Source organism: Plectropomus leopardus, chromosome 15 (assembly GCF_026936395.1).
Source record: "Plectropomus leopardus strain MGB_pleo_1.0 chromosome 15, ASM2693639v1, whole genome shotgun sequence".
Classification (NCBI taxonomy): Eukaryota; Metazoa; Chordata; class Actinopteri; order Perciformes; family Serranidae; genus Plectropomus; species Plectropomus leopardus.
The window spans coordinates 13,412,411-13,435,822 of NC_142190.1; the positions used below are offsets into that span (position 1 = coordinate 13,412,411).

Genomic DNA, 23,412 nt, shown 5'->3' on the forward strand with positions numbered 1-23,412 from the left:
AAATGTGCTGTAGAAGTGATGAGCTCCTCATGTCTCTTCTCTGACTAAAAGCCACTGGAGAGAACTTTCACAACTCTGATCTCAGCATATACATGTATAAAAGTACAATAAAAGAGAGAAAATGAATGTGTGAATATGATCATACATTTCCATGCACTGAGAGAATAGACAGTGCTGTAAAGAATGCACATTTTAAGCTTTATTCAAACAGTATGAGAAGCGGCTTAAAAAGTCTGATCCCATCTGTCCAGCTGTTCATCTTTGCTCCGTCTTCTTACCCGACCACAGTTCAGCCTGAGCTTGTCTTTAGCCCAGGAGGCTGTTTAGATCATTTTATCTGTAGGTCTTTGAAAGTCTTGGAAAAACATTTAACTCAGTGCTTTTAAAAAGGCATTTGGAGGTATTAAAAAGTCTTAAACTGAATTTACAAAGTTTTGAGTATTTTTTTTTTTTTCGCTGAAGGCAATAATGTTAGGTATACTTATTTTTCTGTAAGGGGTTTTCCATAGTAGTAATAGTGTAGATAGTTGTGCTGACCCATATTGTGTCTCAATTCTCAGACCGGTATGACCATGAAACGGTATTAAATTGTAATCTATGTGATGTAAAGAAAGGTCTAACAATGCAGAAACCCTGTGAGATGATCACCAGGGTTGGCTATCGTTTCGATTTCATCAATTCTCTTTTGTACAATTTAATATGATCTTAGTAAGAAAAGACACCAAAATATGATGAAAGCAAATCAGCAGATCTTTGTTGTTATAAACAGTCGACTGCAACAAATAGTGAGATGATTTGTGATTTTTATTGATTAAAATAGTAAGTAAATGTTACTATGCTCTCTACTTCGGGCTCCAACATACCAATGTTAAAAATAAAAATACTCGCCCATATCCTGTCCTTTACCCAACCACAACAGGTTTGCAGTTAGAGTTTGGCAGATGAAGACACTTTGCTGTGTGTTGAGACGGTAGTATTTTGGCACCTAACTGAGGGAGTGTAACAGTTTCCTTGTGTGCACTCAATGCCCCCTTCAGTTTAAATCTGTATCAAGTTATTCAGAGACTTTGATCCTGTCAAATATTCTGTTTTTGGTTAGTCATTCTCTTGAAGATATTTGGCTCCATGAGGCACATATTTGAAAATCTGTGTCCAGTACATTTACTAAATGTTTTCTGTGTCATCATGCAGTCTTGTGTCATCTCCCCCTTTTCTCTTTGTCATCTCACTGGGTGATTCTCATGTATCTTAACTGTGTCCTTGTTTCCTTCACGTGTGTTGTTTCTTTGTGTCTAAGTCCTTACCATGTCAGATGCAGGAAAAGATGAAAGCACCAAACAATTGCTGAGTTGTTGCCCCGTTTCTCTGCCCTCTGTAGTGAGTACTACTTCAGCCTGGACAACCTGGAGCGTGATTTCTTCCTGCGGAGGAAGATGGACCAGGAGGGCTTTCTGCCCATCGGACTGGTTGCCAGTTTCCACAGAGTGCAGGCCCTCACCACTGACGTCAACCTCATTCTGGACGTAAGCACACTTAAAAGTGACCAGTGAAGTTGGAGAAGGCGAATCTGAGAGGATACTTTGGCCAAAGAGCCAAAAATGGTTTTAAACAAAATCAGAACAACATTTTTTTTCCCAAACTTAATTGAATTTCGGAAATTTAAAGTGATTAGACACAAAAATCAACTTGACACACAATTAAATCACTATCACAAATCCCAATCAAATCCAAGTCTTCCGCGGCAGTGGTGAACCTGGTGTAGATTATTTGCACCAAGATGTTTTATGTACAGATCTGCTCACAGATTTACTACCATTTCATGAATGAGACCCATTGTATTTTAGTAAAATCTTACTTAGTATCTCTAAAGAAGTATTTTGACTTTTGGAAAATACATTTCGTCTCATACAAGCCAGCCCACAGGTGTGAAAGCAACCTCCATTTATTTACACTGAGCTTTTGCTTGACATTTGACTAAACACTACAATATATAGCATAGTGTTTAAAATATTAAACAGCATACATTAGTTCGTTAGTGTTTAAAATATAGGCTGTAACCTAATGATTCAAAGTCACACTTATGGAGTTGATCTAAAAGCTCTCTCTCCTTTAAGCTCTTCATAAAACTGAAATACTACTACATAAGCCTAATAAACATGTCTGTGGACATGAAGAAGAGTCTTTATACAGAGGCAGTACGGTATATACTGTATTTCTGTCAACATGCAGACTAACTGACTCATCGTCTCTTCTGTCAGGCTTTGAAGGACAGTAAGGAAGTGGAAGTAATCGACATGAAGATCCGTCGGAAGGTGGAACCAGAGAAGTGGCCTCTGCCCGGCCTGGCCATGCCGAACCAAACCCACACCGATTTCTCCCAACTCATCAACTGCCCTGAGTTTGTCCCGAGGCAGATGACAGAGGAGCCCAGAGGTGAACAATCTGTTAATGAAACGGAAATAATGGAAAGGAATCGAGTTTAATTTTTCTTGACTCCACTGTGGTGATCTGGCTTATAAAATGTTCTCTGTGACCCTCTGTGTCTGCCGCAGGCTCTCCCAGGGCCTCCACACCGGTGAAGCAAAACAGCAAGACAGAACTAGACACCTCCAACCTCAAGACTATGCCCAAGGGCCTCTCCGCCAGCCTCCCCGACTTGGACTCGGAGTCCTGGATCGAGGTCAAGAAGAGGCCCAGACCGTCCCCAGCCAGACCCAAGGTCAGCACAGAGAAGGTGAAATTCTCTTAAACCTGGGATTGATCATTTATATTTTTAAGTTTTCCATTCAGCAATTTACATTGACCCTGATGCCGTGTGACAACTTGCCAATAGAAACATATGTTGCTATAAAGTCAGAGCACAGTGCTTGTAAACTTAAATTAATTCTTAGTGACTTCATCATTGAATTTTTAGATTAGTAATTAGCAAAATAGATCTAAAAAAATAGTTTTTGGATTATTTAGTTATGATAAAAGATTAATAACTGTTGATTTTAAAGCTAAATAGCTACTTTTGTAATTGGTGTGAACTGACTCAGATCTCAAAGATTTTTGTACTGTTGACAAAATAAGAAATTTGAATACATGAACACTTTGGGCTCTGATACATTGTGATGGCCATTGGTCACAAAGAATAGATGATAAATTGAAAAAAATAATTGATTAACCCAAAATGAAAATTATTTTCTAAATATACACATTCATGCTAGCAACTGGCCCTCAGGCATTGTTTTACACTGAAAAACACAGGAAAGACAAAGGAAAAGAGCTCACTAACATGGATTTTAATACATTTGCATACAAAATGTAAGGGTTTTGTGTGCATAGACAAAGTCTTAGAACTCTTATTTCAACTGGTGTAAAATGAAAACACAATCAAAAGTGTTTAACTTCTGTTTTTGCTCACTGTAGAAACAATGGGTTTACCTTTAGAACCACACTGGCAGCACCAGTCTTTTTTATTACAATATTAAAACATTTAACACATCTGCACTTCAGAAAAAATCTGTCTTCTTTTGCACAAGAAAACTCCTGTCCTCAGCTTATACTTAACATGTCATATGGGTCTCATGCTCGCTCGTTCACTTATTTTCACACCTGCTATCTCCCTCTCCTCCTCATGTGTGGCTTGTGTTGGTGTACTGACGTAGGCCCCCTCGTTGCAGCAGAAGGAAAAAGACGACTCAGTTCGCTCTCCGGTACCTCAGCCCGGCTCTTCACCCTCACCTGCTGGAAATAAGGTGAGGAAAAAAATGTTGAAACTATGTTATTTTTTTAGTTCTACATTCTTTTTAGAGATGCAGTTAATTATTTTATCTCTTTGTTATTTTGTTGATAAGTTATTAAGTACTTGCCAGGAAATTTCACTTAATTGGACAAAGAATATAAAACACAGAAAAGCAGAAAATACTTACATTTGAGAAGCTGGAACCAGAGAATAAATGCCATTTATAAAATAAATCACAGCTATTTCTTGCAATTTGTAATGTGCAGGCATGTTTGTCTTTTTAATACACCTCAATCCATTAAATTCATTCGATTCTATTAAACTGTCATTAATAATTTCCCTAATTAAATCCAGTAAACACAAGTGATCAAACAGAGTCATCAAAAAAGGTAATCAAAGTTTTTTTTTATTTTTTTTTTTATCTCTGATCAGGATGGTGCGGAGCAGGACGAACCAGAGGAGCTCGACTTCATGTTTGACGAGGAGATGGAGCAGATAGACGGACGGCGCAACACCTTCACCGACTGGTCGGATGAGGAGACGGACGGCGAGATCGACGACCACGACGTCAACAAGATCTTGATCGTGACACAGACGCCGCCCTACCTTAGGAAGCACCCGGGAGGAGACCGCACGGGAAACCACACATCACGCGCCAAACTGTCCAGCGAGCTGGTCAAAGTGATCAACGACGGGCTCTTCTACTATGAGCAGGACCTGTGGGACGACACGTATGAGCCCGAGTACGCCACCATTAAGGTGAAGTCTTTTTTTTTTTTTTTTTTTTATGGTTGATCAATTAATTATTTTGCACAGTCGAGGTTTTGTTTGATTTTATCTTAAAATACGTATATACAAATATACTTAAGCTTAATAATCTTCATGATGGAATAGTTAGCTTCCAAAACTGTTACAAAGCTGATTATAAGAAGTGGAAAACTCTGCTGTTGTATTTTAAGATAATTTTGGGTTGTTCTTTGTCACTTCAGTACTGTCTGGAAAAAAATCCAGGAAAAGCTGTTGTACAGCAGGTGTCACTTCTGTTGTAATATTAAAAAGTCTTCATGTTTTGAATTTAATTTTTATAAATAATTATTATTATAAATAATTTTATAAAATATCAGGCAATGAAATTCATTAAGTTTGAATTTGTGGGGTCTTAATTGCCTCAAACATGTTATCAAATTTCATTTATCCATATTTTAATTTATTTTTGTCAAAATGAGTCAGGCTTTCTGCATAAAAGTCACTTCTGATGTTACAAATCTTTAAACCTTTTGACCCTAATTATGTCTTTTTACCTAATACTAAACATCTTTTGACAAAATGTAGGTTAACCTGACTCGCTGTAATTACCTTATTCCCACAGAAAACGTACCTTTGCACAGGACTACATACTATACACACTACTGATCTTTATACAGAAAAATTATATTGTAAAGGCCCTAAAAGCAATAAATTTAAGTGTTGGATAATTGTCAAAATAGACTTGTGAATTGCAGATTTTTTAATCATAAAAAATGTAACACATGAACCTTCACCATTAATTAAAAAAAAAAAAAAGGACTCCAACAGATTATCTCCATTTATCAATCGAGAGTTTTGGGATCAAATGATCCACCTGGAAACTTACCTGAGGAAAGCATAACCAAACACACAACCTGTAGTGATACATAACTCAAGTCAGGCTCTTCTGAGAGCTTCCATGTTGCCTTTTTGTCATTTTGGAGTTGTTTCTGCCCAAGACCAGATGATGAGTAGATTTATTCTTCCTCATTTAGAGCTGTTTCTGGATATAGAAACCCGGCACAGAACAGAAAGTTTTTTTTGTTTTGTTTTTGTTGTCATTGCTGCCCATTGTAGCATTGTTGCACTCATTGTGGGCCCTTCACGTGCTCGCCGGCACACATCCAGCTGCGCGTGGAACAGAGGACGCTTGTTTATAAATAAACCCCGCATACGAGGCCTCGGCCTGAGGCGTCAAGCTGCCGGGCTGCAGGGGGGAGACAAAGATGGACGCTCAAAGATCTGAGGATACTTGGTGGAATGAAGGGGCGAGTGTGAGTGTGAGTGTGAGAATAATCCAAGCGTTCAGGACTGGTACATGACACTTAATGTTTTGGTTTTTTTTATAGAAAGATTTGAAACTTTGAAACAGCTGCTGCTGTTGGGGGAGGAGCAGTAACTGTTTTGTTATTAGGAGGTCTTCACTGGCGGAAAATTCAGGGTTTTGTATGCTGATGTAACTCAGCTGGTTGGTGTTCTCGTGTCAGTAAGAGGCTTCATCATGAAGGTGAAAAGAGTGTTTTTGGCAGCCATGTTTTGCTGTTGCATCTCAATCTCCAGATTACTGCAGATAAGGTCTGTTGATGATCCAAAATCATTTTTACAGTTTGAAAGCATTGTTTTTATATACTTTTTTTTTGGTTAAGAGCTTTTGTGAGTTTTTTTTTTTTTGAGAGAGATTTGTTTCTTTTCTGCGTATGTTAAACAACGTATTCCCTTTTCCCCCTTTTTTAAACACTTTTTTATCATTTAGCCAAAATATAAAGACATTCTACAGATCCTTTTCTATCAGGGTTGTTGGAAGAAAAGGTTGTTGTCATATTAACACTCAATTTTTCTTCTTTTTACAGCAAGAGGTGGAGAACTTCAAGAAGGTCCACTTGATCAGCCGCGAACAGTTTGACTGCCTGACCCCTGAACCCCCAGTCGACCCCAACCAGGAAGTCCCTCCAGGCCCCCCCAAACCCCAGCAGAGTAAGGACTCAAAAACACATAAAACACACATATGATGTCGAAGTCAAGTGAAACTGTAAATAAAGAATGAATAAATAAAAATAGCTCCCTGAGGCTTTACAGAGTAAAAGTTCCTCAAATGCTACACAAGAAAGATACACTTTCTTTGCTTTTGTTAATTAATTTTATCTCATTATCATTAAAATAAAACACAGATACAGATAATCAGCGAAATGCCAAATATTGGCCCCGATAATTGGCCAGGCCAATAATCTGTCGACCCCTAGTGTGTTGTATTTACTTAATTTTATTGGTGCGTGCGCGTGGTGCTCTGCAGGGCTCACTGTAAAGTAAAATCGGTGTGTTTTTCCCAGCTGAGCTTCTTGTGAGAGTCTGTCTGATCTGTCATCTGTCTCATCTATCTGTTGTTGTGTGACTTTCACACATAAATTCCAAAGAAAGTGGTGGCCAGTACAGCACCATGGGTCTCTTTTCCTTCTGTATTTCAGGAATTGTTCTTGTTCATTGTATTTAGTGATGAAAGTTGTCTTACTTTTCATTCTGACTTTCATTAAATGGATCTGAAAAAGTCATAAACTCATGTTGATTAAACCTGAAAACATTCTTTTGAAATGGTGACTGTTCAAACACTCAGCCCTGTGACTCCATAAATGATGCCTTTAGATCCCTGATGTTGTGACATAAGTTTGTCTCTTTTAATGACTTTCAAAAGTTTTACTTCAGGATTGGTGAGATGAAAAGTGAGACATTTGTATAGAAAATGTACGTTGTGTGAGCAGTGCTGGTTTTGCTGCCTCAAATCAAACCTCCTCCCTCATGTCTTCAGTCCCCACAGACGCTTTGGCGAACAAACTCTTCGGTGCCCCTGAGCCCTCTTCAATAGCCCGCTCGCTCCCAACTACCGTGCCTGACTCACCCAACTACCGCAGTGCCCGGACGCCTCGCACGCCTCGCACACCTCACCGAAAGGACCAGACCATGACGCCGCGCTTCTATCCAGTGGTGAAGGAAAGTCGGCCTGTAGATGCCAAGGTAAGATGTGTGCTTTGTGAGGCTGAAATAAGACTTATTTTGTTGGAAATGTGCCTTTTGGTGCAGCAAACACTTGGTTTTATGGTTTTAGCGGGTCAAAAAAACACACAGTCTGAAACATTTGCAGACTAAACATGTTGATAATGTTTATAATGTTTCAGACACCCAGGAAGAGGAAGACCCGACACAGCTCCAACCCACCCTTGGAGTGTCACGTTGGCTGGGTGATGGACTCAAGAGAGCATCGCTCCCGTACTGCCTCCGTCAGGTGAGACTCACTGCTCTGCGCTATTTTTTTTAAATGAGCATTGAAAGATTTGAGAAAAAAATATTCTGTGTAATTAGTTTCTTGGTATGCCGTTTTTTTTCTTTAAAAAATCTACCTGATTTCATTACCTGCTCTCATTTGTTCCTTTTAATCAGTGATGAAAGTGGTTTTATTCATTGTACCTGGCATTAAATGGATCTTTAAAAGTCCTAGATCTGCTGAAAATATGAATCAGATCAGACTAATAGGAGCAGACTGAAGAGCAAAGGCAACATTTAGGGCTTTACTTTAATATCAGTTAAAGTCAACTTTATCATACCTATACACCTAAATGTTCAGCCTCTTTAACAGTGAAACAAAGGGCTTTTTTGCTGCTAGCAAGGTTCCCACAGTCATGGTCAAGTCATGGAATTTCACAATCATATTTCCAGGCCTGGAAAGTCATTGAATTAGGGAAAATTCTTGAAAGTTTTGGGAAAGTCATGGAATTTTTTTCTGTGAAATGAAATTCTTAAAGTAATCTTCCGTGGGCAACCTAACATAACAGAAAATTCAATTACTGTAGCTGTTGATGTAACATAGCTCTAATACGCATCCATGTGTGACTGTTATTTCAAATCACACGTTTTGTCATTTCCTCCCCATGTTCCACATGCTGAAATAATGTTTGAATAGTTTTAATCTGATGTGTTTTGAAAATGCTGGAAGAAAAAAACAAACTGTAAATATATATATATATATATATATATATATATATATATATATTATGGGTCCTTCAAAAGTAATGAATACTTTTATATCTTATCCATCAAAATGTGAGGGAACGCTGTAGTTAACTTCAGAAAGCATCAGACTCAGTACTAACTTCACCCTGTAAGTAGTTCTGACATTTAATGAGGGATGTACTCTCTCTGTTCTCCTCCACATTTCTCCCAAGCAGCTCTAATGCCAGCCCGTCGGAGGGCACCCCCGCCCTGGGTAACATTGGCTGCACACCTCAGTCTCTCCCCAAGTTCCAGCACCCATCACACGAGCTGCTCAAGGAGAACGGCTTCACACAACACGTTTACCACAAGTACCGCCGGCGTTGCCTAAATGGTACACATTTTGTCGTTGTTGATTCTGTCTTCAAATTTTCGTAAAACCTTTTCTGCATTATTTATTAACAGCAAAGGATGTCTTGATCACCTTGTATTTTAAGTAACCCTGTCTGCCTTTTCTCTCTTCTCTTTGACCTGTTACAGAGCGAAAGCGGCTGGGAATCGGCCAATCACAGGAGATGAACACGCTCTTCCGCTTCTGGTCATTCTTCCTGCGAGATCACTTCAACAGGAAGATGTACGAAGAGTTCAGGCAGCTGGTGGTCGAGGACGGGAAAGAAGGATACAGGTAAGAGTCTTGACCAATGATGAACGGACTTTATGTAAACATGTTTATGTAGCAGTGGCACTACCATTTGAATTTTGAATTTAGAAAACTATGTCAAACATAAAATCTTCTCTTTTAAAACCAGCATTTACAAAGATCTTTAGGTGGGCTGGTTGATTGGACCAGGTTTATTTATCAATGACAGAGAAAGTAGACTTCTAAAATGTATGAATGTTGCAGGTACGGTTTGGAGTGCCTGTTCAGGTACTACAGCTACGGTCTAGAGAGGAAGTTCAGGCCAGACATTTTCAAGGACTTCCAGGAAGAGACCATGAAAGACTACGAAGCTGGTGAGAAAACCTGAAACATAAGATACCAAATGATTTCTTAAAACAGCACAAATACCAATGCAATTCTGTTATGATTTTAAAGTGAGGTCCTGTTCCTTTTTTATTGAGAAAGGCTCACTTTCAGAGTCACCTCATCCTCTGGACTTAAGTTTTTGTTGATTTTTTTCTTTCCTGCTCTCAGGCCAGCTTTATGGACTGGAGAAGTTCTGGGCCTTCCTTAAATACTCCAAAGCTAAGACTTTGGAAATCGACCCCAAGTTGCAGGAATACCTGAGCAAGTTCAAACGTCTGGAAGATTTCAGAATTGACGTGAGTAGAACATGCTTTGTGGTCAGTAAAGGCTGATAGAATAGAAATCGTCAACACTGAAAAGACGCCTACGCTCATTTTGTTTTTCACTTGAACATATGCCACATGTGGTAGTTAGATCGATCGTGATTAAGAAACGGCCCCCCCAATACTCAATGGTTGTCTGTTAGCTTTTAGCAGTGGTGGCCTTTTTTCCAGTATTCACATAAAATACAAGCTTTAAATTGTTGAGTTATTTTCCACTTTTTAGGTAATAAAAGTGGCACCTCCTCTTTGAAAAGTTGATTAAATGACAAAAATGGTGGAGGCAAAGTTGTTGCTTTCATTGTGGTAGTCTAACAGTAACATTATGTCATATTTGTCTCAAAAAGAACAGTGCCATCTATTTTTGCAGTACAAAGTTGGGTTTTTAATCAGGTTCGGGCCCAAAACTGCTGCCATGGGTCAGCCTTAGGCTGGGCTTAAACAGAAACTGTACGGGTTTGTGTATGGTCAGGCCTGATATTTTGGGTCTGGTCAGAGCTCTAACAGGGAGAGGTAAGGAAACTGCAACGTGGCTAGCTAGCAACATATAATAAATCAGCACCCAAGTACCGTGATAGTATTGAATAGGGAGATAAGCATATCAACTCAGCCCTAATGTGAAAGCATCTCTGAGTTTGGTCACTTGAGCACATGTAAACACACTTATTGTGTTTAGTTGTTGTTGTGCTTTTTGAACAACTGTCCATATAATCTCCATCTCGGTTATTTTGGTTCCAGCCGCCTATGGAGGAAGGAGGCCGCAGAAGACACTCATCCAGCGGGGACGGTCGCCGCCGGCACCCCTCTCAACCCTCCAGTCGGCCCCATAGCCAGGCCAGCTCAGGCCCCAGCCCCGCCCCCACCGCCCACGGCCCTGCAGCCAAGGATGATGCCAAACCCACCAGCCAGAAAGCCCCTGCCCCAGCTGCTGACCCCGCACCAGATGCCAAGACACTGAAATAACTCAACAAATACATCGGCCCACATGGATCGACTCAACCACGTCTGTAAGTCGCTGGTTCTCTCTGCGCCACAGGAGGAGGGGAGGGGGGGGGGCCATTTCTCAATTCAAGCATGAAAGTAGTTTTTTATTTTTTCCTCCCCTTCAAAGACTTTTGACTGAGAAATAAGGAAGACAAGTAATTAATATGGCTCAGTTTATTAGTTATAAGTTTTTGAGAAAGAAAATACTTTTTTGTCTTCATGAGGCAAGAAATTGATGTAGTGTCAAACACATTCTTTTTCTTTTATAAATACTTGCCAGTCCACAGTTTATTTGATGATTTACTACCTTGGAATTTTTCTTTTTTTTTTTCTTTTTTTAAAAAAAAACATTTTCATGTTGACCCCCCTCTCTGTCTCTGGGACCGCTCTTTGATTGTCACTGTCCTGCTGGCTGAAAGATATTTGATTCCTCTCCCAGATCTCAGATTTATGATTATTATTTCGTTGGCATGTGGTGAGATTGGAGACTTGGAAATAGTTTGAACAAGACTGAGCATCTGAAAGCCCCGCTAGTGGCCATGCTGGAGGCCTTGCTGCTCCTGACATCCAACCGGACCAAAGTGGTTTGAACCGAGCGACTGACATTTCCATCTGCAGAGCCCCCCGGTGCTCCCAGTAGAGGGGCTAAAAATTAAAAATATTTGATTTACTTTATGGCTGGACATTGAGGGGAAAATATTAAAGAACCAAATGATAAAAAGAGAGAGAGAAAAAAAAGAACTAGTACCTATCCCTCAATATGGACACGATCATTGAAAGTTGCCTTATTTTAATGGTTTTACTGCTTCTAACTTGTGCCCGCCACCTTATTGTCGATTGTACAGCATTGAAATCAACCATGTATCTGGTCACCATTTTCAGCTGGTGCCACTAGGTGGTGCTGTGTCTGCCAAACCGTTTCATCCCCCGCTCCCTTCCGTCACCTTTTCTGAACTGTCTTCCAAGTGTCATTCGGTCTGTTACAAGTCCTGTAATTCTTCCCTGTGTTTGCAAGTCGTGGCTTTTCGTGCTAAAACTGGTGGAAGTTCGTCCCTTACAAAACAAAAGAAAAACACTTCAGTGGGGTTGAGAGTTGGGAAGGGAGAATCCCTGATGATCTCCCTTATGGCTGCTTCCTGACTTTCTCTGCGCCTCCCCGTCAGACGAGCTGCATCCATCCATTCATCCATCCGTTTGACATCCATCCATCAGTCGACCATCAGTGACAATACAGGACTGGAATCATCAAATCTGGATTACTTGAAGAAGCGATGGTTATGAGGAGGGCTGCCGTGCTCTGTTGTAGGTGCTCTGGGTGGAGCATAAATGAGGCTCAGACGTTTGGCCTCCGACTTCACCTTTAAACTGAGGCTCGCTCAGCCTGATTGGGCCTTGAGTGCTCTCCTACTCTTCCTGTTTCACACTCAGATACACACATCAGTTGCAGGCATGAACACTGACAGGTGTAGTCGCACGCAGGTACAGATGTAGCAGCATGAGCAAGATGAATACAAAACACAGACATCGCTCAATGTCTTGCCTCGCTGTGGACAAAAATTCAAGACTGGACTCTGTTCTGTCGTCACGCTTCCTACAGTCAACCATGTGGATAGCTAAATCTTTATCCGACTCGAGTACTGATGATATCAAATTGAAGAGTGATTCTTTTTTTCAACATCCAATGTAAATGTGAATTTGACAGATGAAGAGAAATGATTACAACTCCCTGTTCCTTGTTTTATTGTTTATAGAACAAATTATATATTTGCCTTAAATGTGTACGTACTCTAACTTTTTTTTAATGGTCTCATGATTATCTTTTAATGCTTTTTAATTTCAATTTGCAGTGTTTCTAGCGTTGATGTTATGATGGAGGTGGGTTTTTTTGGCAGGCTGTTAAAAACATCTGTGGATTTCAGAAATGGGAACATTATTTACAACACAAAAGGGAAAGATGACATCAGGGCGTCAACGGATATTCAGTGCAAACACTCAATTTGTAACCATATAGTGTTTCACATTGAAATCACTTAATTTGCTCTTTTTTTCTGTTAGTAAAGCTGTTTTTGCTAGGATGACTGAGCAGAATTTCCAACAACAAACTCACACTAATTATTAAATCTTAAACCTCCTGGGTTTCTACAGATGTGTCTACAAACTAAAAAATTGCATAGAAATTGTTTGATTTTGGGGTTCAAATTGAAGTTCACAAAATTCTGGAAAAAAAGTCTTAATACACATATCCAGATTTTTTGTGAAATAACCCACTTTCTGTGACATACTGCAATGTTTGTTGTTGCAAATCTTTTGCTCTCAAGTGCTGAACTATTTACAGTCAAACAGCCCAGTTACATCAGTAAAATGTAAGAATTTGGGAATTACCTGACATTTTTTTTAATCAAGCTGTATTGGTCATCTGTTGTTTTTTTTTTTTTTTTTTTTTTTTACGTCCTGGTCCTTTTGCATAATAATTGTTAGCCTTTTGGTTTGTGTTCAACAGCGTTGAGGTCCTGTCAGTGTTTCATTTTCTTCCTCTTAGTCAAGAATTGTTGAAAAAAATGAAAATGCAAAGCTCTACTTGCTTTTTCCCTTTATTGTATTGTTGCTTTATCTTCAGGGAGATTTGGATCAATTTCGTAGGCTTACAGTTGATGCATGAAAGTGTTTACTGGAGGTTTAGACAGAAAAAATAAGAGCTACAAATATTCAGAAAGGTAGAAGTCCATGCTCAATTCCCAAAACCAGTAAAGCCTTTAAATGAGTGAGCTTGTGTGTGGCTGCAGACATGGCAGTCTGTCACGGGGGGAGAGGGGCCTCTTCTTGCTTGGATAGTCACATGATCCCTCCCTCTAATGTGATCACCTGTCACATCTGGAGGTTTCAGGTGTGTTAGGAGTCTTCAGCCTTCTCTATCAGTATATAACTCCTGCTAGGTGTCCAGGCGAACTCTGGGGGGGAACCACACCCTCGACTCATCAGTTTTACACGGACTTGGCCAGCAGGTCGGACACTGGAGAGATGAGAAATAGATGCAGGGAGGGAGAGTAGAAAGGAAGGAGAGAAAGAGCCCAACCCAACTGGGATTTGTGATGTTGTTCAGAGGAATATGGCTGGTTATGATGTCTGGAGACTGAAAAAAGGACAAATTTCCATAAAGCCATATGAATAAGAAATAACTGTATATGAACCATTAAAATAGTTCATTACATTACAATATATCCTAGGCTTGTCATGAGGAAAAAAAAGATGAAAATGAGGAAAAAAGGAACAAAAAAATATATAAAATGGAAAAATGTAAAATACTTGAATGAGATCTTGTATTATAACATTTAATATTCATAATATCTGCTTTGTAGGCTGATGTGATTCGCTATTAGTGTTATTTGTAATTTGTAGTAATTATGCTTTTCCTTAATAAAGAAAAAAAACACAAAATGGACAAAAAAACCTTAAAAAATGGCCACTGAGTGATTATTTCTATCGTGTGAGAGTGAATAAGTTTACTTTGCAAAGAGGTTTGTAACTACAGATGCTTGATCTCTAGTTTTTCTAGGTCCATTACTTTTACTTAGTAATATGTATCTAGTAGTTTCAAGAGATTTTGTATGTCTTGAATAAATTATTTTCTGTTGTGTCCAGGGTGTCTGCAGGTTTTAAAAAGTGAGATATGTATGTATGTATGTGTATATACATTCATACATTGTCGTCAGCTTATCCTATGCCGGGTCGCAGAGGCAACAGGCAGAGGAGAGCATTCCAGACGTCCCTCTCCCCAGCAACGCTTTCCAGCTCCTCCTTGGTGACCTTAAGGCTAGGCCAGACAAGATATGTAATCTCTCTAGCGCAGGCATGTCAAACCGGTCCACAGGGGGGCCGGTGTGGCTGCAGGTTTTGTTTCCAACCAAGTAGCAGCACACCAGACTTGACTCATTTAATCAACTGATCTCCATCTTCAGACAGTTGATTGGTCAAACTGTGTGCTCTTGGTTGGTTGGCACAAAAACCTGCAGCCACACCGGCCCCCCTGTGGACCAGTTTGACATGCCTGCTCTAGCGTGTTCTGGGTCTGCCACGGGGCCTCCTACCAGTCGCATTGCATGGAACACCTCCCGTGGAAGGTGCCCAGGAGGCATCCTCTTCAGATGCCCGAACCACCTCAACTGGCCCCTTTCGATGCGAAGGAGCAACGGCTCTACTCCAAGCTCCTCCCAGATGTCTGAGCTCCTCACCCTATCTCTAAGGTAAGGCGATCTCATCCCTTTGGTCACCTTTTGGTCCGACGAAACACATTACTGTAGAAGCCACACCAAACCGCCTGTCTGTCTCACACTCCATTCTACCCTCACTCGTGAACAAGACCCCAAGATACTTGAACTCCTTCACCTGGGGCAGCAACTCTTCCCCCACCCAGAGGGGAAAGTCCACTGTTTTGCGGCAGAGAGCCATGGCCTCAGATTTGGAGGTGCTGACCCTCATTCCGATCACTTCACACTCTGCTGCAAACCGCCCCAGTGCATGCTGGAGATCAAGGTGTGATGAGGCCAACAGAACCACATCATCCGCAAAGAGCAGAGATGCAATTCTGAGGTCCCAACACTTGGACCCCCTCCTCCCCCCGGCTGTGCCTTGAGATCCTGTCCATGAAAACCACGAACAGAATCTGAGACAAGGGACAAACCTTACAACACCAACTGTGAATGTGTTTGACTTTATGTTGAGTATGTGGACACACTTGTTTCTGAGGACGTCTCACAGTTTGCCTGAACCTCCTTGTGGCCAGCCAAAAGACCTCCTCCATGGCCTCCAGACTCCTCCCACACCCAATTTTTTGCTTTGGCAGCCTCAGCTGCAGCCCTCCCGGCCAACCGGTACCCATCTGATGCTTCAGAAGACCCAAGATCCAAGAAAGCTCAAAAGGCCTCCTTTTTTCAGCCTAACGGCCTCCCTCACCCCTGGTGTCCACCAGCGGGCTCTTCAGTTGCCACCACGACAGGCACCAACAACCTTCTGACCACAGCTTCTAGCAGCCGCCTCCACAATGGAGGTTTTGAACACAGACCACTCCGATTCCATGTCCCCAACCTCCCCCAGGATGCACAAGAAGTCCGGAGGTGTAAGTTGAAGACCTGGCGTACAGGGGCCCCGCCAGAGATTCCCAGTTTATTCCACCAGGTGGTGATCAGTTGACAGCTCTGCTCCTCTTTTCACACGAATGTCCAAGACATACGGCCACAGATTGGATGATACAACCACAAAGTCAATCATCGATTGACAATATAGTATGTCGAAAAATGTCAAATTTTGACATATCAAGAAAATGACGTAGAATAGCATGTGGAGACACGTCATGGCATAATATGTCAAAGAAACAGCCAAAAAAGCATAATATAGCATGTTGAAAAAGTCTTGGTATAGTATGTTGAAAAACATCAAATTTTGGCATGCCCAAAAAACGTCTGAAAATGACATTGAATAGCTTGTCGAGACATGTCATAGTAGTATATGTCGAATAAACAGCCAAAAAAAATCATAATATTGCACGTCAAAAGAATGGCTGAAAACGCCATAGTAGAGTATGTCGAAAAACTTCAAACTTTGACATGCCCAAAAAAACAGACGAAAATGACAGCATGTCGATACACATCATACTATAATACATAGAGGAAAAAAAAGGCAAAAAAGCCTCAACCCTCTATATAACATATTATGATGCCAAAAGTTTGGAGTGTTTGCAGGCAACATTGTGCCATTGTGCAACAACCTATTGGAATGAATATGTTGAAGAGTCTAAGCATGTTTCACGTTTCTGGTCTCAGTCATCTGCGTCTTTCCTGGCACAACTAATATCAAATTTATGTACCTGAAATTGTAGAGATGAAAATTATGATAACAGGTTTGAAACAGCATACATACCTAAATACACACAAAATGTCATGATATCATGGTGAATCCATAATGGTGCATTGTTGCCTCAAGGCAACATTTGCATTTAAACAAGTTTCCGTCACTTCATTAGCAAATAAAGTACATTAAACTATTAGAAATTAAGCTTTAGTCATATATTAGACTAAAAAGGCTGAAAAAGGCCGGGAAATGACGTTTTCAGACATTTTCTGTGGAGAGAAATCACTAAGCTGATCCTTGAAAGAAAGTCTGCAAAAAGGATTCAGCATGGTCTCCAGAGAGCCATCTGACAAATTTAAACACAGATTTAGGTTCGTTATGGCTTGTGGCATTTTCTGTCATTTTTTCGACATGCTATATTATGGTGTTAAAGGCCGTTTGTGCTGTTGCGAGTCTGGGCACGCTGTTTAAGTGGCGTACACCCTGGCATATGTGTTTTTGCCCCCCCCCCGCCCCCCTCCTGTTTGCTTCTGGTTTCCAGGTGGATGCACCAATGGGAGGGATAAAAGACGGGGAATGAACAGGCGGAGCCTTCCGCTGTCTCACACTGTCGACCGCAGCAGTGAGTGCACTGTCACACTGGAGCGGGGCGACGGTCATATTTTGACTTCTTGCCTTTATGTTTGTTGTTTTGGTTTGGTTTGGGAATCACCGGCAGTCTTGGTTTTTGTGATCTGGTGCGGTTATTTGTTGTGAGTTTGAACTGTGTCAGTGTGGCTTTTGTTGTCTCCACGAGCTAACTGACGCGTAGGTTGGCAACGGTGTGTCACGCTGACACTTTGTGTTGCTTGTACTTAATTCGTTTTACCTGCTTGTGTGCGAAGTGTTGTTTGTAACTCCTTTTTTTTTTGGTCTCTCCACGTGTCATTTTGTTTTCGCGTTACACCAACACTTTATGTTGTTTGTGGTTTTATGCACTTGCGCTTTTGTACGCTGCCGTGTTTTTAGTACTACTTATTGGACTGTTTTGGTCCTCTTTTTTTCGTCCTGTCTTCTCTGGTCTGGTGTCGGCTCTCTGCAATTGAGTTTGCATTGGAGTTTGTTGCGCAACCGAGCGTTGATATGTTTGCATCAAAGATCATTTAATTGCTCTTGTCGTACATTTGGATGTTGCTGTGACTAGACAATTAAGGAAATCGGCTATTTAGCGGAGTTGTGGTCTGTTTTGGCTGACAGGGGGTTTTCGCCACGTACCCAGATCAATCGGAGACCGGGCTCTCCTGTCATGACACCAGCTGCGGAAGCAGTTTGCCAACTCCTCAGTAAGGGAAGTAGCTATTGGCTCTCCCAAAAGTAGCTAGATGACGTAATCAATCAATTTGCATAATATGCAATTCTGAGAGGCAAAACTAATAGAAAAGACTGACCAGGTAGTTTACAAACTACTGTAACTATTCATGTATTTACAAACTTTTTTGTTGCCATATAACTATAATGTTAGCTTTTTTTCTTTTCTTTTTTTAGTGACCTAATGTATGTAGAGCAAAAGAAAAACGTGGTCTTGTAGCTTATTCTTGGCCAGAGGAACGAGGAGAGGAACAAAGAACTGAGTGTGTGAGTGAGACTGACGGAGACAGTGAACTGTGTGAGGGATTTTGGGTTGTGAAACTAAAAAATAGTAAAAATTTAAACAAAAACATAACGTCTCTGCTGTAACCATACAAAATCATTGTGATTGGTGGTGAGCTGCATGCGTGTGATTCATTTGCAGGGCAGGCAGCTCTCGAAGCGGTCTCAGAGTCCGCTGCAGGTTTGGACTGCCGGGCTGCTGGTCAGACTGGCTGCATGAGTGCTGTATGAATGGAGAGGTGCTTTTTGCAGAGCTTTGTCAACACAGTCATTCCCCAAATGACCAGAAAAAGTCGCTAGATTTGTTGCTGGTCGCTTTTGATTAATTCAGTCGCCAAGGGGGTCTAAAGAGTCACTAGATATAATGACAGAGTCGCCAAGTTGGCAACATGGTCGCAACGTCTCTTCCGCTCAGAGACGTTGCGACAAAGTTGCCACTTTGTTGCGATTTAGGCTGGATCCCAGGTCCCTTAAATTGCATCCTTGCTTCCCTCACTTGCATCCTTTCCTTGAGTCTAAGCCCTGCTCACCAGGGATGCATGGAGAGACACTAGGAAACCACAAGAGGAGAGAGGAAAGGAGCACGAACGGTTTTAAGAGAAATGCAAAGTCGTTTGCTTTGAAGCCTCACCCAAAGCAACGCCCGTTTCTGATGAGGGCAGCAGCTGATCAGCTGATTGGCCCGCTGTAGGTCGTTTGTGTGCACTAAGCATAATGTGATACTCACATAGAACAGATGAAATGTCACACAACTTTTCAAACTCTGCACTCTGCATATATGTTCCATATATGATAACAGTTAGACCTGATCAGGGCCGGCTTTACCCAATTTGGTGCTCTAGGTGCCCTAACCCGCACCTCCGCACCCAATAACAACACATCACGTGCTCACCTATAATTTAGGAACATGTCACTGTTTTATTTGTAATGTTTTTATATATATATATATATATTTTTTTTTTTTTTCTAGACAGAAAACACTAAGTGAGGGCGCCAGTGGGCATAGAAAATTATTATTTTATTATTATTTTCCCTCGAGGCCAAGGGGGATTGGCGGCGTGGCGGTGCCCCTCCAGCAGATGGCACCCTAGGAGACCACCTATATCGTGTATGCCAAGAGCCGGCCCTGGACCTGATGTTTCTGTCTCACTGATGAACGCAGATATGTTTCAATTATCTTATGTTTAAAAAAACCTCACTCTGCAGGGACAACAGACTGTATAGGCCCAGATAACTATAATAATATTAACCAAAAAGGGAGCTGGCGCTGCAGCTGCTGTGAGACGAGATGGCCTTCACTGAGAGACTTTATGCATTAGGCTACTTAAGATTAAGGTTGATGATGATATTGGGCTATTTTGGTGCGCCCTCCGGTACTGGGGCCATACGCACAGCGCATAGTAGCAGCGGCGCTGCAGCTGAGCACAACTGTATCAGCTGTTAGTCGCCTTTAACAGCTGTGGAGACTTTTAATAGAGTTGATGTCGCATCTAAAATAACAGATAAATAATAGCATAATAATACAGATAGAGTTCGGCCTGTCAGTGGCAGAGCAGCAGAGTTTATCTGTTAAACAAACACCCGCACATAACCTGCACACTGTAACGTGTCCTGTTTAAAGTCACAGAATGCTGTTCATTATTTGCATCTGCAGGCTATTTATGTATTTTTGATTGTAAATTCTTTATTTAATGGCCCAGAATGTGGTCATGGTGTCTTTTGAACGCTGGAAATTATTTGTAGGGGCCAAAACCTGATGATCAGGGATGATCAGCCTCACCTGTGACTGAATATAAATGAGAGTAGAAAGTGTTGTATGTTGACAGACAGACTCTCTCGGACTTTTACTATCTCCATTATAAAAGTAGATAGGACAAATCGATTGTGAAAAAATAAATGAAGACAGTTGTTTTTGGCCCTTTTGTTATTCTGTTTTGTTTTGTTTTTTAATAGTGATTCAGGAAATAAATGAAATATCAAACTCGGGAGTGACAAACTTGAGTGTAATCTTTGAGCTGTCTTCACTCCGGTATGAAACTGTCAATCAGTAACTGACGGGGGCGTGTCAGGATAAAAGACCTCTGTATAGACTGCTCTCCAGTGTCCTCGATGTCCTTTCTTCAATGCTCGATCCTTGGCCCAAATAAGCGCTTTGGTATGTCCTTCAAGATGACGTATCAAGACTGACTTCCGGTCCAAGCAAGGCGCCAGGAGATGAAAAATAAAAGACTTGGGATCTGGTCCCAGAGATGTTTTTTAATCGGTGCAGTCACTTGAATCATGTCGATGAAACAGCAGAATGCAGCCGGTGATGAACAGGATGGGGAGATTGGATTAGCCGACAGTTGTGGCTGCCTCTGATTGTTGGCTCCTTCCTACGTTGGTCTCCCTCCCACTCTGTTTCCATGTGTTTTTTTTCCCCAGCTTCGGCTGATGTTTCCTGCCCCATGACTGAGCCGGGCTCAGAAGTTGGTTATTGCACAGAATTGTGACCAGTCTCTAACCAATGTAGTTGAAGCCGTCATTTCAGGTGACGAGGCGGAAAAAAGGCCCACCTGTTACTCCACAGAGTGTTGTGCTCGTGCGTGAAAGGTCTCCTTTGCATGTGTCCACAAAAAACAACTGGGGTGTGGTGGGTCAAGTCAAAGTTCCACTATCATGTTGTCATAAGACCCTCAGACTGGCACATGACAATTCTTTTATGGGCCATTGGCATTAAAACATCTGTGAGTTGGCGAAACAAAACACGTCCGCTGCGCAAACAAAAATGAAATCATGGTTTGATAAGGCCGGACAAGCCGAGGTTTCAGCCCAAGTGTTGAAATGTTGATGAAAGCGCACCTTGACAGTGGCTCTGTTCTGTTGCCTTCTGCCATAAATAATGGCACAGCAGTTGATCAGCGGATTGGGCCGCTGCAGGTCGTTTTGGTGCACTAAGCATAATGTGATGCTCACATAGAGCAGATGAAATGTCACACAACTTTACAAACTCTGCATATATGTTCCACCACAGCAGAACTGTAGAACAGGCATTTTTCAGAAGATGCTCTGCAGAGAAACACATGTCATTAATGAGGTCATCATATGATTATATGACATTATACCAGAAATAGTCGCTAGATTTCTTATATGATTATTGATCTGAGGTATGTTTCAATGAGCTTACATTTAAAGAAAACGTCGCTCTGCAGATGCAACAGACTGTATAGGCCCAGTATACCAGTATTAACCAGAACTGCAGTTCATCCTGCAGCCATTGTTGGCAGTGTACCTGTGGACTTTGAGGATGCTCTTACAGAACACAATGTGTAAGGTCAATTGGGGATTGGCCAATTTTTCAATGTCTTGATTTACAAGAGGACCCCATACTTCTCTACCATACAGTATTATTGGTTTGACTATTGATTGGGATATTCTGAGCCAGATTCTTATGGGTATATTAATGTTTGAAGACTTTTTATAGCATAGATGGCCCTTCTCCCCTTGTCTCTGAGATCATTCAGGGCCAGATTGAAATGTCCCATACAGAGGTAAAGTTTAGTCCCAAATATGTGTAGTTGTGTATGTGTGTGTTCGATGTGGGTTCAGCCCAGCAAAAACCTATTTGGGTTTCCCTGACATCTGGGTCGTTTCTGGAAGACCATAATCCTATTTTTCTCCAGATTAGCTGTCAGGGCCCCATTTTGCAGATGATGCAGTTGCTGTTGTAAGGCCTCTTTAGGTGGAAAAAACAATATGAGATATCTGCAAAAGTCTCTCTCTCTCACACCACTGACCGCAGCGCTAGCAACAGCACCAGCATTGTCCCAGTGGAGCGAGGCAACGGTCTTATTTTGAGGTTTTGCCTTTTTGTTTGTTTTTTTGGTTTGGGTTGGAGATCACCGACAGCCTTGTTTGCGGTTACTGTTTTCTAAGGTCTTTGGTTTAGGAGGGTGAGCTGTGTCCACTGCATGGTTGGCCCAAACATGCATTTTTATGGTGTTTTGGGCCGTTTTTGCAACATTCTTCGTTTTGGCGTATCTTAGCATGCTATTTTAGGCTGCTTTGAGCTATTTTCGGCGGTTTTTGGGACATGTCATATTTTGACATTTTTGCCATACTATAGCCTTGCCTTTTCAGTCAATTTTTCAAAATGTTTTTTTTTTTTGTCTTTTTTGCTGTTTTTGCAACATTCTTCGCTCTGGCGCGTCTTAGCACGATATTTTAGGCTGTTTTGAGGTGTTTTCAGTGGTTTTTGGCACATGTCATATTTTGACATTTTTGCCATACTATAGCCTTGCCTTTTCTGTCAATTTTTCAACATGCATTTTTACGGTGTTTTTGGCTGTTTTTACAACATTCTTCGCTATGGCGTGTCTTAGCACGCTATTTTAGGCTGTTTTGAGGTATTTTCAGTGTTTTTTGGGACATGTCATATTTTGACATTTTGCCATACTATAGCCTTGCCTTTTCAGTCATTTTTTCAACATGTATTTTCATGGTGTTTTTGGCTGTTTTTGCAACATTCTTCGCTATGGCGTGTCTTAGCATGATATTTTAGGCTGTTTTGAGGTGTTTTCAGTGTTTGTTGGGACATGTCATAATTTCACATTTTGCCATACTATAGCCTTGCCTTTTCGGTCAATTTTTCAACATGCATTTTTATGGTGTTTTTGGCTGTTTTTGCAACATTCTTCGCTATGGCGTGTTTTGGCAGGATATTTTACGCTGTTTTGAGGTGTTTTCAGCAGTTTTTGGGACGTGTCATATTTTCACATTTTTGCCATACTATAGCCTTGCCTTTTCGGTCAATTTTTCAAAATGTTTTTTATGGTGTTTTTGGCTGTTTTTGCAACATTCTTCGTTATGGCGTGTCTTAGAACAGTATTTTAGGCTGTTTTGAGGTGTTTTCAGTGTTTTTAGGCACATGTCATATTTTGACATTTTGCCATACTATAGCCTTGCCTTTTCGGTCAATTTTTCAACATGCATTTTTATGGTGTTTTTGGCTATTTTTGCATCATTCTTTGCTATGGCGTGTCTTAGCACGCTATTTTAGGCTGTTTTGAGGTGTTTTCAGCGTTTTTTGGGACATGTCATATTTTGACATTTTGCCATACTATAGCCTTGCCTTTTCG

At 41.1% G+C, this 23,412-nt stretch overlaps 1 protein-coding gene across 4 annotated transcripts in view; it reads left to right on the forward strand.

Annotated features, from left to right (window-relative positions):
* Window positions 1-14,075, forward strand: part of larp1 (La ribonucleoprotein 1, translational regulator) — a 57,316-nt gene extending 43,241 nt beyond the window's left edge. For 3 of the 4 annotated variants that reach the window (XM_088088122.1, XM_042498755.2, XM_042498757.2), the window contains 13 exons: window positions 1,379-1,523; window positions 2,259-2,433; window positions 2,553-2,734; window positions 3,651-3,740; window positions 4,160-4,486; window positions 6,364-6,487; window positions 7,314-7,519; window positions 7,681-7,787; window positions 8,728-8,885; window positions 9,032-9,176; window positions 9,396-9,505; window positions 9,687-9,814; window positions 10,577-14,075. In XM_088088122.1, the coding sequence (XP_087944248.1) occupies window positions 1,379-1,523; window positions 2,259-2,433; window positions 2,553-2,734; window positions 3,651-3,740; window positions 4,160-4,486; window positions 6,364-6,487; window positions 7,314-7,519; window positions 7,681-7,787; window positions 8,728-8,885; window positions 9,032-9,176; window positions 9,396-9,505; window positions 9,687-9,814; window positions 10,577-10,801 (2,122 nt within the window). In that variant the 3' untranslated portion in view covers window positions 10,802-14,075. The remainder of the gene's footprint in view (window positions 1-1,378; window positions 1,524-2,258; window positions 2,434-2,552; window positions 2,735-3,650; window positions 3,741-4,159; window positions 4,487-6,363; window positions 6,488-7,313; window positions 7,520-7,680; window positions 7,788-8,727; window positions 8,886-9,031; window positions 9,177-9,395; window positions 9,506-9,686; window positions 9,815-10,576) is intronic. The other variant, XM_088088123.1, reaches the window with a different exon arrangement.
* Window positions 14,076-23,412: the final 9,337 nt, after the last annotated feature.